The sequence below is a fragment of the Physeter macrocephalus genome, chromosome 16 (genome assembly GCF_002837175.3).
Source record: "Physeter macrocephalus isolate SW-GA chromosome 16, ASM283717v5, whole genome shotgun sequence".
NCBI lineage: Eukaryota > Metazoa > Chordata > Mammalia > Artiodactyla > Physeteridae > Physeter > Physeter macrocephalus.
Genome location: NC_041229.1, coordinates 30,197,308 through 30,211,727, shown reverse-complemented (window position 1 = coordinate 30,211,727; position 14,420 = coordinate 30,197,308). Strand labels below are relative to the sequence as shown.

General features: G+C 34.1%; 1 protein-coding gene across 1 annotated transcript in view; it reads left to right on the top strand.

Moving 5' to 3' along the window:
- Nucleotides 1–14,420, top strand: part of DYNC2H1 (dynein cytoplasmic 2 heavy chain 1) — a 387,388-nt gene that overhangs the window by 29,893 nt on the left and 343,075 nt on the right. Inside the window, exons 14-20 of the mRNA XM_024115318.3 lie at nucleotides 701–853; nucleotides 1,451–1,549; nucleotides 2,606–2,745; nucleotides 2,828–3,056; nucleotides 3,913–4,040; nucleotides 7,844–7,959; nucleotides 10,933–11,060. Of these exons, the coding sequence (XP_023971086.1) occupies nucleotides 701–853; nucleotides 1,451–1,549; nucleotides 2,606–2,745; nucleotides 2,828–3,056; nucleotides 3,913–4,040; nucleotides 7,844–7,959; nucleotides 10,933–11,060 (993 nt within the window). The remainder of the gene's footprint in view (nucleotides 1–700; nucleotides 854–1,450; nucleotides 1,550–2,605; nucleotides 2,746–2,827; nucleotides 3,057–3,912; nucleotides 4,041–7,843; nucleotides 7,960–10,932; nucleotides 11,061–14,420) is intronic.

Sequence of the window (14,420 nt, the reverse complement as noted above, 5' to 3'; positions counted from 1 at the left end):
TCCAAGTAGAGTGTAAGCCTAGCTCCCTTCTAAGCTCTATTGACATGATTGGGAGGATGTGGAGGGCTGATTCACACTGCTCTGTTGCACCATAATGGGGGTAGAGGCTCAGCTCTCTGTTAAGCCCCAGTGACATAAGCAGGGGATGGAAGATCAGCTCACTTCCTGATCCCAATGAAACTGAAGAAGGGGGTGGGTTTCTATTGGTTTGAGTTGGAGTAGGGTGCATATTGCTAAAAAGGTTTTCTGTCATTAGGCCACTGTTTTCCTGGTCCTGTGGATAGAGGGAACAGGCTTCTTCTGGAGGTTTTTTTGTCTGTCTCTGGGGGTGGTTCCAGGTTGGAGGCTTCTCTAGCATCCTGTCCGGGATATAAGGGAGACATTAAGGGAACCCAGGTGTGTTGTTCCTCAATTCCCAAGGTTTCTAGGCAGTCCACCTTCTTATTTCTATCTTTTAGTGTTCCTATGCTTGTTTGTTGTGTTATGTCCAGGGTGTTTTAATTGTAAGAGAGAGAACTTGGAAGGAATGGGGCTACTCAATTCTGGGCAGAATGCCTATCATTTATAAAATGGAAAAAACTGTTGTGTGCTCTTTTATTGCAGGTCAATGTTAGGGATAATTGGACTAATGATGTAGAATATTGAATCTTTTCAAAAAAAGAAATGTGTTAAATACTAAATGTCATTTGTTGTACTTTAGAATTCAAAAGCAGGAAGTGGGGGAAAGTCACAAATTACTTGGGATAATCCTAAAGAATTAGAAGGCTACATCCAAAAACTCCAAAATGCTGCTGAACGACTTGCCACTGAAAATAGAAGACTGAGAAAATGGCACATTACATTTTGTGAAAAGGTATATTTTATTTATAAAATTTAATAAGCTATGAATAGTATTATTTTAAAAGTAATTAGGTTATAATTTTAAATAACTTCCTATTTGGAAATAATTTGAGACTTAAATTTGCAAAAATAGTTTAAAGAGTTCACATTTGCCCTTCACCCAGCTTTCCCTACTGTCACCAACTTATGTAACCATAGTACATTTATCAAAACTAGGAAATAAACTGTTTTGAATTTTATAACTTTTTCCCTGATGTCCTTTTTCTTTTTGAGTGTCCAATCCAGGATCCCACCTTGTATTTAAATGTTGAGGCTCTGTAGTCTCCTACTCCTCAGTCTTACCTTGTTTTTCCTGACCTTGATACTTTGATGAGTACTGGTCAGTTATTTTGTAATGTCTCTTGATTTGGTTTTATATGATGCTTTCTCATTTTAGATTGAGATTATACAATTTTGGTAGGAATACCACAGAAGTGATATTTTGCCTTTCTCAGTACATTGATCAGGTATTGATATGTCTTATTAAAGGTTGAGTTAACCTTTATCACTTGGGTAAGGTGGTGCCTGTCAAGATTTTCTACTGAAATTATTATGTTCTAATTTTTAATAGGTGGTAGTTCTTATGAACATTGATTTGCTTCGGCAGCAACAGCGGTGGAAAGATGGATTACAAGAATTAAGAACTGGCTTAGCAAGTGTAGAAGCACAGGTAAAGTGTGTTTTACTTTGTGTCTACACTTTGTAATATGACCTTTTCAGAATGTGAATATATGAATTGATGAAAAGTTCATAAAGGTTATCTGTAAATCTTTACTAATGAATTCCTCATAAATTTAGAATTTGACTGAATTATATATAAAGACCATAAATTAGCAATGCATTTACGTTTAAAAATATGTTTCTGTTTGTCTTACGGGATTCCAGATCCCTCAATTTAGACTTTGTAAATAGTTTCTCTGACATGGTGCTAAAATATCTATCATTTGTTAGTTTTCTTTTAGGTGATTGTTACGTCTGTTGTGACATAGTTAAGTTTAGGCAGAAGCCTAATGACTGAAATAACTCTGTTTCAGAATTTTTTCTTTTTTTTGGGTAAAATGTCAGTTCCACATGCATTTTGATATGAGATGATCTGTACAAAAGTAGTTAGCACAGACTCTACCTAGTAGTTGATAAAGGGATCTAGTGGAATATGAGGTAAGTATCTTAAACATTTACATATATTTTTCAGCTCTTAGAAGTTTAAGAAAAAAATAAAAATTAAAGTATTAGAATTGATATGTTTATGGTTATATGGAAGCAAAAAAGTATGTAAACTATACTGTGCATTCTTGTATTTTAAATTTATCATGTTTTTAAATGTGCAATGGATTATTTAGGGAGTGAAGGGAATAGAAGAGTTATACTTGATAGGAATTTTTGAAAAAGGACTAAGAAATTTACAAAATAAACTATTGTTCCTGTTATTGTTGTTGTTGTTTTAATAGGGTCATAAAATAAAGTCCATATGTAAAATGCATTTACTATTAACTTGATTTTTAAAATTTTTCTGATCTTTTTGTGTACTATTTATAAGCACGAAGATTAGAGATTTTCATATTTGACTTTATATGTACAAGTAGCAATTAAGGAATTACATGTTTTAAGATATTTAAGATGAGGGTTTTTTTGCTTATAATTTTACCAAATGTGATATGAAAGCATTAAATGAAAACCCATTCTACCACCTAATTATTAAATAAAAAATGTGAATATAACATATTAGGGATTCCAAGCAAGTGACATGCATGCATGGAAACAGCACTGGAATCATCAACTGTACAAAGCTCTGGAACATCAGTATCAGATGGGCTTAGAAGCACTTAATGAGAACCTGCCAGAAATAAATATAGACTTAACATACAAGTAAGATTTTTAAAACCCAGTTTAATTTTCAATCTATAATTTTCCAGTAATTTATATGTTAAAGTTATTTATTTGCTTTCAGACAAGGACGATTACAATTCAAGCCTCCTTTTGAAGAAATTCGGGCTAAATATTATAGAGAAATGAAGAGATTCATCGGCATTCCTAATCAGTTTAAGGGAGTGGGTGAGGCAGGAGATGAATCTATTTTTTCTATTATGATTGATAGAAATGCAAGTGGATTTCTGACTATTTTCAGCAAAGCAGAAGATCTATTTAGGAGATTGTCAGCTGTTTTACATCAACATAAGGTATGGAACATGTAATTTTTTGTCCTTCTATTGTAATATTCATCTGATTGATTGAATTAGTATTAAATGTACAAATCAACAAATTATCTTGTGTGGCATAAAGTAAAAATATGCAAACCAGAGAGCCAAAGTTTAGAATTCATATACAATCTAGGTTTATGCTATAGATGAGAAAAACGTTACCGTAAATTTTTTTCTCTCTATTTGAAGATTGAGAAACTAGTTTCTCTTTCTTTTCTTTTTCTGAATGTTGTGTCATTTTTAATTCCTTTCAGGAAAATATATCCTTTTCTTTATTCTTTGGATTGAGAGTAATCCATGGAGGGAAGCACTCAACGTTAATGAAATTGAGATGATTTAATTTCTTACTTTTGTTAAGGTGTATCATACTAACTGTCTAGAGATAAACCCCTATGCATTTATTGCTCATTTGATTGACCCTGAGGCATATGAGTGAGAATTCATCAAGTTTCTTAACTGCCACTGCAGTGCTTCTTCTGCATTTTATTTTTCTGGAATTAATTGAATCTGGATACTTTCGGATTTGTTGCCTATAGTAGCTCTTGGCTTTGCAGAAGTGATTCTGTCTTTGACACATCAAACTTGAGAAGAGAATCTAAAGAAAAGTTTTTTGCAGTCTCTTCAAAAATTTTTATGATCAGTATATTTTTATGTATTGTTTTTTTTTCCTGTTCATTCTGTAGGCTATGTGATAATGATTACATTTACATACTTAAACTGAAATTTATTTGAAACCTCACATTTGCCCCTTTTTATTGTTTTTAATAGTTGGACTCTAATATTTTAAATGGTAACTTATTCTATTTTTTTAATAATATGTTTTCCATTTATACAGGAATGGATTGTAATTGGGCAAGTTGATATGGAAGCTCTAGTGGAAAAGCATCTTTCTACAGTACATGATTGGGAGAAAAATTTTAAAGCACTGAAAATAAAAGGGAAAGAAGTAGAACGACTTCCAAGGTATAATACAGAAGTTAAAGTAGTACTTATGTATCATAGCAGTTCTTGCCATGGGATAGTATGGGTACTCTTCACTTAGTGGTACTGAAGTCCAGTCATCGGTCTTACCTCCTCTAGAGCTCAGCTATGACACTTGAGAATCATCTGAGTAGAGAATTGCTGAGACTAAGAAAACCTCTTCTAGAGGTTTGGCTGGCTGAGACCTAGTTGGATAGGACAGATTGGGGGAAGAGGCTTCTCTCCAGATCTGGTGTGAGGATCTAATATTTGATGTGTACGCACACAGTCTAAGAATGGTAAGAGTCTACTACTGAGAGCATACCGGAGGACATTTGACTCCAATTTTGTATGGCTCTGCCCTCTTTCAAAATGCCCTGGGAGGCACACAAAATAGTGCTGCATCTGGGTATTGCCCTAAATGTGGAGGAGACCTTCTGAGGGGCATTTCATAACCCAGAATATCCCCCTCACTCTGAAATTCCTATCACTGAAACCATTCTATGCAATAAGCCCTGGGAAGGAAGGGCCTTGTTTAATTGTGTATATATTACCTATAAAGTATAATATCACTTTTATTAGTCCATTTGTTCTTTCTTTCAATAATTATTTGGTGCTCATTTACAATATGCAAAACCTTGTCCTGTGGGAGTAGAAAGATGAAGACAGAGTTCCTGAGATGAAGTTGCTTGCTCTCTCATAGTGCAATAAGACAAGTATGTTTGATGATTAAGTCAAGTACACGCAGGCGTTGAGAGAGTGGGCTCTGGAGGTAGATGGCTCTTACTAGCTGCATGAGTTTGACAGTCATTTCGACCCTGTGAACCTCCATTTCCTCAGCTTTAAAGTAATTACAACTATATTATTTATCTCAGTGTTTTGCTGATTAAATGAGTAATTTGCATGTAAATTAATGGTACAGGTTAAGTTCTCAATAAATGCTAGTTGTTATTAATTGTTATTAATACTAGATAGAATAGTCTATATTCCATATTAGAGACTGGACTAAAGGCTATGGAGATTTACAGGATGATGACATCCCATCCATTTGTGGCAAAATCAGGGAAAACTTCATTAAGATAGAAATACTTGAAATAGGATTTTGATGGGTAGAAATGAGAATTGGAGGTTAAAGCAGAGTCTCTCAGGAGAGGGATTTATATACTGAAAACAGAAGTTGGTTAATTGAGAATTTGATTAGAGTTAATGTTTTATTAGGGACTAGAGGGAATATTTCTGGAATGGGGTAGATAAAGTACAGATTTGGGAGAGTCTTACATTCTAAAACAGGGCATTTGGATGTTATTCATGTTAGAATGATTAGTTGTTGAAAGTTTCTAAATAGAAGCGTGTTAGTACCAAAGCTATACATTAGGGATGTTAATCTGGAAATAATGAGTTGTATGGTAGAATCAAGAGATCCTGAAGGAAGAGAGGTTCGTCTGTCTTCATCCAGAAGCCCAGTAATCATTAATTGAATCAAGTTGTTGGTATTCAAAATGTGGAGGAGGAAATATTATGAGGTATTAAGGGGTCTTACTTTTGAAGCAAGATGAGGGATGAGGAATGGAGAAGAGACAAATGACTTGAAGGTTTGAACTTGGATGACTAGGATAATGATAGTGCCATTAATGTTACTTTGAAGTAAGGAAAAGACAGTGTTTTTGTAATGTTTGAACATGAGATTTCTCTGTTGGATACTCTCTTTGAGCCCATTTTTGTTTGACTTTATGCTGTCACCTGACTGCCCAAGACCTCTACTGCTGCTACTGCTATTTGTTTGTCCTTTTCTATAGATGGGGTTTCTATTTATACTTCCCTGCCAAAGCTAAACAAAACAAAAAGAATGCCATATGTCCTACATGCCATATTTCATTTTTCTGTTTCTTGCTTATAAGTTAACATGTATTCATCTAAGCTAATACACACATACATATACACACAGATAATTATTTTATGGGTACTTTTGGGAAATATGCTGTAAGATTAGAAAATCCATATTCTGTTGATGTATTTCAGATACTGCAGTAAGGATATACTTTTTGGGTAGGCCATCTATGTCCATCCCATTCTATCTATGGCTGAATGGAGCCTCAATTGCACATTAATAATATTTTCAATTGAAAGGTGAACATTAGTCTTGTCCACAAGATTCAGTGTATACAACTCTGCTGTAATCATATCACTTTATGTATTAATTCATTAGTAAAATATGGTATAATGTTTTTAGGTTTACCAAAATCATCTATTTTCATATATCAAATGTTAGAAATTTAGACATTTTATGTCAGGATTTCAAAAATCAAATAACTTCATGTATAAGATAAATTGACTCAGGTTTTGGTCGTTAAGAACCGGAGTTTAAACCTCTCCAGTTAGTGGGTGATTGAGAATAAATAAATAAAACTTTAAGAGAAAATTGTATTTTTATAATGAAACTTTATTTAACACTTATAACTTGCTTTCTAAGACTATCACCTGGTTCTATGTTTTTAAAAGGGTCTTTTTTTTTTTTGCCTCTCCGCGGCATGTGGGATCTTCCCGGACCGGGGCATGAACCCGTGTCCCTGCATCGGCAGGTGGACTCTCAACCACTGCGCCACCAGGGAAGCCCCCAAAAGGGTCTTTCTCGATAATTTTTTTGACCAAAATTTCCAGACTTTTTATTTACTTTATATAATTTAAGATAAATATGAGGTTTACTAAGATGAATGACTCTGGTTCAGCTTCTGTTTGTTTAGAACATTATAATTTGCATTCAGAGTACCATGCAAAGAATTAATGTTCTTAAAAATATATGCCTTTTTTCTGATTATTAAAATAGTACATCTGTTTTATAAATTTTTTAAAATATAAAAAGGCATAATGACAATTGCTGTTAATATTTGATGTTTTGGACATATTAGTACATCTGCTTACAAAATTTGGATCATACTGTATCCTGCTATTTATTTAACACTAATCATTAGTATTTCACCATGTCATTATCTGGTCCTCAAAAATATGATTTTAAATTGTAGAGATACATTATAATTTATTTAGCTATTCTGGTATTTAGTTTACTTTTATGTTTTCACTATTATAATTAATACTTTAAAGAAGATACCTGTATGTAAACCTTGGAGTCTGCCCTGAAAATCTCCTTAGGATAAGTTCTAAAAGTGAAGTTACTAAGATTAAAGAATATACCTATTTTAAAATTACTTGATATAGGTAAATTGCCCTTGCAAAAGTTGTATCGTTTTATACTCTGACCAACAGTTCTGAGAGTTCTCTATTTGCCCACATGATTGAAGATATGAATTAACAATTCATTGCATTTTTGTGAATTAGATAGATATAAAATGGTATGTTTTATTGCTTTAGTGTCTTCATAATCTATATTCACTTTCTATGTTTGTTTTATTTTCCCTATCATTATTGCTTGTACTTTGACTACAGGATAATAATTTATTTTATAAATCTTTAAATAAGTACGTTACATGCTGTGACAAGTAAAGCATGTAAAAATTTAAATATATTCATGTTGATAGTTTAGTAATTCGTAATGTGCTGCTTTTTAAAAAAACTGATACATTAGATTATTAAAAACTGTAGAATTATAACAAAATCATTGTTTAATGAAAAACTTCATATTAGTAATGTGTAAGGCATTTTTGCTAAATGAAATCTAAATGTGCTTAAAGATCACAATAATATGTTTGGGTGATATTGTAAAATGTATTACACAAAATCATATTATAATGAGACTCTTTTCCTGTAGTTAGTCTTTTTCATGTCAAAATATGTCCTTTGGCATTTTTCAGTACTGTCAAGGTAGATTGTTTAAATATTAATTGCAACCCTGTGAAGACTGTGATTGATGATCTCATCCAGAAGTTATTTGACGTGCTTGTTCTTTCTTTGAAGAAGTCCATTCAGGGTAAAGACACTTTTACATTTTTATAGGTATGAAATATGAATCTCAATGATGATTAAAATAAAAGATAATCTAGAAAAAATATGAAATAAAATGTGCTTAAAGTAGTTTTAATAAAGTAGGAAACTCCATATTCAACTCCTGAGAGGTCTAAAAATTGAAGGCATTTTTTATTATTTGCAGTGTGAGCTAGTATCAGGTTGTTGCATATGCTACTGAGAAAGGAGGTAATTCTGGTATAATGTATTTATCCTTATCTCTTCAAATGACTACAGGCATAACTTGGAGATATTGTGGGTTTAGTTCCAGACCACCGCAATAAAGAATATTGTGATAAAGAGAGCCGTGGGAATTTTTTGGTCTCCCAGTGCATATAAAAGTTATGTTTACATATACTGTAGTCTGTGAAGTGTGCAGTAAGCATTATGTCTGAATAAACAATTTACATACCTTAGTTAAAAAATGCTTTATTGCTAAAAAATGCTAACCATCACCTGAGCCTTCAGTGAGTCATAATCTTTTTGCTGGTGGAGAGTCTTGGCTTGACGTTGATGGCTGCTGACTGATCAGGGTGGTGGTTGCTGAAGTGTGGGGTGGCTGTGGCAGTTTCTTAAAATAAGACAACACTGAAGTGTGCTGCATCGATTGACTATTCCTTTCTCTGTAGCGTGCCATGCTGTTTGATAGCATTTTACCCACAGTAATACTTCTTTCGAAATTGGAGTCAGCCTTCTCAAACCCTGCTGCTGCTTCATTAACTAAGTTTATTCAATATTCTAAATCCTTTGTTGTCATTTCAACAATCTTCACAGCATCTTCACCAGGACTAGATTCTCAAAATTACAAGTAACCACTTTCTTTGCTTATCCATAAGAAGCAAGTCCTCATTTGTGAAAGTTTTATCATGAGATTGCAGGAATTCATTCACATCTTTAAGCCCCACCTCTAATTCTAGTTCTCTTGCTGTTTTTATCTTATCTTTAGTTACTTCCTCCACTGAAGTCTTGAATCCCTCAAAGTCATCCATGAGGGTTGGAATCAACTTCTTCCAAACTCCTGTTAACATTGATATTTTGACCTCTTGCCATGAATCACGAATGCTCTTAATCTCATCTGGAATGGTGAATCCCTTCCAGAAGATTTTCAATTTATTTTGCCCAGATACATCAGAGAAATCACACTCTGTTGCAGCTATAGCCTTATAAAATGTATTTCTTAAATAATAAGACTTGAATGTTGAAATTACTTATTGATCCATGGGAGGTAGAATGGATGTTGTGTTAGCAGGCATGAAAACAACATGAATCTTGTACATCTGCATCAGAGCACTTGGGTGACCAGGTGCATTGTCAATGAGCAGTTGTATTTTGAAAGGAATCTTTTTTTTCTGAGCAGTAGCTCTCAGCAGTGAGCTTAAAATATTCAGTAAACCATATTGTAAACAGATGTGCTGTCATCAAGCTTTGTTGTTCCATTTCTGGAGCACAGGTAGAATAGATTCAACATAATTCTTAAAGGTGCTATGATTTTTTGAATGGCAGATGAGCATTGGCATCAACTTAAGTTACCAGCTGCATTAGCCTCTAACAGGAGAGTCAGCCTGTCTTTTGAATCTTTGAATCCAGGCATTGACTCCTCTCTAGCTGTGAAAGTCCTTGATGGAATCTTCTTCTAATAGAAGGCTTCTTCATCTCCACTGAAAATCTGTTGTTCATTGTAGCAGCTTTCATTAACTGTCTTAGCTAGATCATCTGGATAACTTGCTGCAGCTCGTGTATCAGCACATGCTACTTCATCTTATACTTTTTATGTTGTGGAGATGGCTTCTTTCTTTAAATCTCATGAACCAACCTCTGTTAGCTTCAAACTTTTCTTCTTCAGCTTCCTCACCTCTCTCAGTCTTTACAGAATTGAAGAGAGTTGGGGCCTTGCTCTGGATTATGCTGTGGCTTAAGGGGCTCTTGTAGCTGGTTTGATCTTCTATCCAGATCACTAAAACTTTCTCCATATAAACAGTAATCCTGTTTCGCTTTCTTATCATTTGTGTTCACTGGAGTACAGCATATTTAATTTCCCTTAAGAACGTTTCCTTGGCTAACTGTTTGGTGCAAGAGGCCTAGTTTTTGGCCTGTCTCATCATTAGATGTGCCTTCCTCACTAAGCTTAATCATTTCTAGCTTTTGGTTTAAAGTGAGAGATGTGTCACTCTTTCTTTCACTTGAATACTCAGGGGCCGTTGTAGCCTTATTAATTGGCCCAATTTCAATATTTTTGTGTCTCAGGGAATAGAGAGGTGAAACAGTCAGAATATATACAACATTCTTCAGTTAAGTTCACTGTCTTACGTGGGTGTGGTTCATGGTGCCCGAAAACAATTACAATAGTAGAATCAAAGATCACTGATCACAGATCACCATAACAAATGTAATTAATACTGGAAAAGTTTGAAATATTGGGAGAATTACCAAGACGTGACACAGAGACATGAAGCAAGTAAATGCTGTTGAAAAAATGGCACTGATAAACTTGCTCCATGCAGAGTTGCCACAGACCTTCAATTTGTAAAAAATGCAATATCTGCAAAACACAATAAAGTGAAGCACAATAAAATGAGGTATACCTGTACTATTTTACAAAATATCAGTGTTTCTTTTTTCCTTTAAGCTGTGGTGTTTTAGCATATTATTTAAAAGACTGAAAACGTTACCAATTTTGAGTAAAATTTACTAAAAGTGAGTACATTTTAAATTTCTTCTCAAAAATTGTAAGTGTCATGTAAAACAATTACAGTTTCATGAGAAGAAATTTCTTTGCTTATTCTACATTTTAAATTTTGCTTTATGAAAGCAAATGACTACTTAGGATTTAATGTATTTCATATAGTGATTACTTCTAACATTCCTTGATTTAGAATTTATGTAATTAAATATTGTGATAATAATAATTTTTCTTATATTCCAATGTTACCTATTTCAGCTCATTTACATGAAATTGATACATTCGTTACTGAAGCTATGGCAGTCTTAACAATTATGCCGCAGTCTGTGGAAGAGATAGGTAATGCAAATTTACAATATAGTAAGCTACAAGAACGGAAGCCAGAGGTGAGAATCACAAAGCAATTTATTTATTCTTTTACTGTATTTGTACTGACTGTTTAGAAATATCATATAATTGCAATATTATAAGGAAGTCTATAAAATCTAGTCCAATTGATCAGTTCATGATTGGACTCGATGTTATATTGTGGTAATGAAACAGTAACAATAATGCTTATTATTATTTTCAGAAGTATTTGTGGTCTCTTTTATGATGTGACTTATTAGAATAAAACTAAACTTAAATAATTCATGCTGTTACTTCCAGGGTTGTACTTTTAAGATGCTGAAGTATGAAGTTAGAGCTGAATTAGGAGCACGCACACACACACACACACACACACACACACACACTCTCACATATGATAGAGGAGCTCATAATTAGAGACAAAGATAAAAAAATGAGGTGAAGGTTTCATAAAAACAGTGTCTAGAAGGCTAGATCCTAGAATAAGCAAGTCAAAATTTTATAGAGCATATTATAGATGCTCTTAGTTATGTTTAGAAGAAGGAGGAGAAATAATTCAAAATAGAATACAAAGTTTTATATGTTCCTATTATGTGATAGGCTTAAAATTATTAGTTAGATTAGAGGTAAGTGAAATAATATACTATCATGGTGGAAGGAATTATAAACTTTTATATGGAAGGCTTAAAGGTATAAAGAGGATTTAAAGGCAAATAAAATAGTGTACTTGTCTAGTAGAAGGAAATAACTAAAGAAGGAATAGCATTATGAGCTGTGGCAGTTAGCTTGATTTAGCAGAGACATTCATTCATTTATTTATTTGACAGATACTTATAGATCACCTGATATAGTCTAGGCATTGTGCTAGGAGTTGTGGTTACAGCTATGAACATGCTCCATTCTCATGAAATTTGCATTCTTGTGTGTTTGTGTTTGTGTGTCAGGGAGAGAGAGAGTGAGAGACAGAGACAGAGACAGAGAGAAAGAGAGGAGCAAGAGGAGCTAGAGCAGTGCATGATAAACTGGGGGATGTTTCTTAGAGTGGGCGATCGTGGATACCTTATCAGATAGATGACATCTATCTGCACTGAGACCTGAAAAACTTAAGGAGGCAACCATTCCAAGATTTAGGGGGCAGATAGAACAACAAATACAAAGATCTTAAGGTAGAGAAGGAGTTTGGTATGCTTAAGGAAGATAGGTGAAAATATTGTCAAGAAACTTAGTTATCAAGAAAACCATATTATTCAAGGAAAAAATGGTTTGAGGTGAAATTGGAGAGGTAGGCAAGGGCCAGATTATGAAGGTACTTTTAAACAATCATAAGGATTTGGGTTTTTTTTTCCTAAAAGTAATAGAAAGTCCTTACAGGGATTTAAGCAGGGAAGGGATACAGTCTGGTTTACATTTTGAAGTGATTACTCTGGCTGCTCTGTAAAGAATGGATTGGAGGGAGACAATAGTAGCAGAGAGTCCAGTTAGTAGGATATTGCAACTGGTATACAAGGGGTGATGGAAGCTTGTACCATGGAGGAGCAGAGGAGATGGAGAGAACTGGAGAAATTGATGATGCACTTTAGAGTTAGCACCAAGGTCTTCTGATGTATTAGAAGTAGACGTAGCTTAGAGAAAAAGCAATAAACATGTCTCCTAGGTTTTTGGCTTGAGCAGCTGGAAAGCTAATGGTACCATTTACTGAGATGAGGATGACTAGAGAGGGGAATTGTTTGGAGATTGGAAGTGGTGGGGATTGAGATGTCAGGTAGAATGAGGAATATGGAATTTAGAGTAAAGGTGAAGACTAGAGATATAAATTTGGAAGTCATCTTAATATTCATGATGTTTAAAGCCATAGGATTGAACTAGATCATCTGGTTGATAACAAACTGTAGAGGTTATAGGATCAGGTTTGAGCTTTCCAAAATTTAGAATTCAAGCATAGATGGAGGCAGCTAAGGAGATTGATAATGAAGTGGGATGAAAGTGTGTCATCACAAAAACTATGAGAAATAGATGTATGTTGGGAACAACATGTGAGGCAGGAAGTGGCACAAGACAGTATAAAGAGCTAGGCAGAATCTAGGTCATGTGAGTCACATTAAGGATCTTAGGTTTGATTTTGTGGACACTGAGGAGTCGTTGCTGGGTTTTAAGCAGCAAGATGTTACAGAATTGTGTTTTGGTATGTCTCTCTGTTGGCGTGTGGATTTGAAGAAGTAGGAATGTATGCAGGTAGACTTGAAAACTGTTGTAATGTCTTCACAGGCTAAGTTCTGTTCACATACAGGAAATTAGAATCCTGCTCTATTTTTTCTCTCACTGATTTTCCTAGTACAACATGAATTCTTGGTCCATTGTTTTTCTGTTTCTCAGGTGAAACTGATCCTGCCCAGAAATTGCAAGCTGGTCATTGAGATATGTTTTAATTTTTTTTTTTGTCTGTTACATATGCACAGTGATTTTTAAATATCTTTCAGTGGATTTTATTGCTTTGTTGAATAGTAAAAGTACAGGTATAAATTATAGGACACTGTTCTTTTATGGTGCTTTAAAAGGCCTAGAAGCAATTTGAGTAGTTTAGCACTTATTGACCTACACCTAGACTGTTTAACAGACTGCTCATTATACAATAGCTCAGAGCATTTCAGGTAGAAGCTGAATACAGGAGCTTGGTTCCGATTCTTCAGTTTTCCCTTTTTTAAGTACCTTTTTTTTCATGACTTACTCTTCTCTGTTAAGTAGGATAATTTAGTTAATCTATGCTTTTAGATAGTCACTAATTTTAGAAGCCTCTTTAGCATTTTCTTATGAATGGAACTTTTATGATAAGAACTTCACTTTGAACAGCTATAGTATTGTCTTCCTATATTCATGATTTAATTCAGTTTCATATTACCACTTTTATTATCCTTTTTAACTTTTGATGTTTGAGTGTCTTAGATGAGTTTGCATATAATAATAAATGTTAGAAACTTTATATCCAGGAATTTAACAAATTATGTACAGTCCCTCCCATCAGGAAACTTGCACAAGCCTCTTAGTAGCCTCATCCACCAGAGAGCAGAGAGCAGAAGCAAGACGAACTACAATCCTGCAGCCTGTGGAAGAAAAACCACATTCACAGAAAGATAGACAAGTTGAAAAAGCAGAGGGCTATGTACCAGATGAAGGAACAAGATAAAACCCCAGAAAAACAACTAAATGAAGGGGAGATAGGCAACCTTCCAGAAAAAGAATTCAGAATAATGATAGTGAAGATGATCCAGGACCTCAGAAAAACAATGGAGGCAAAGATCGAGAAGATGCAAGAAATGTTTAACAAAGACCTAGAAGAATTAAAGAACAAACAAACAGAGATGAACAATACAATAACTGAAATGAAAAATACACTAGAAGTA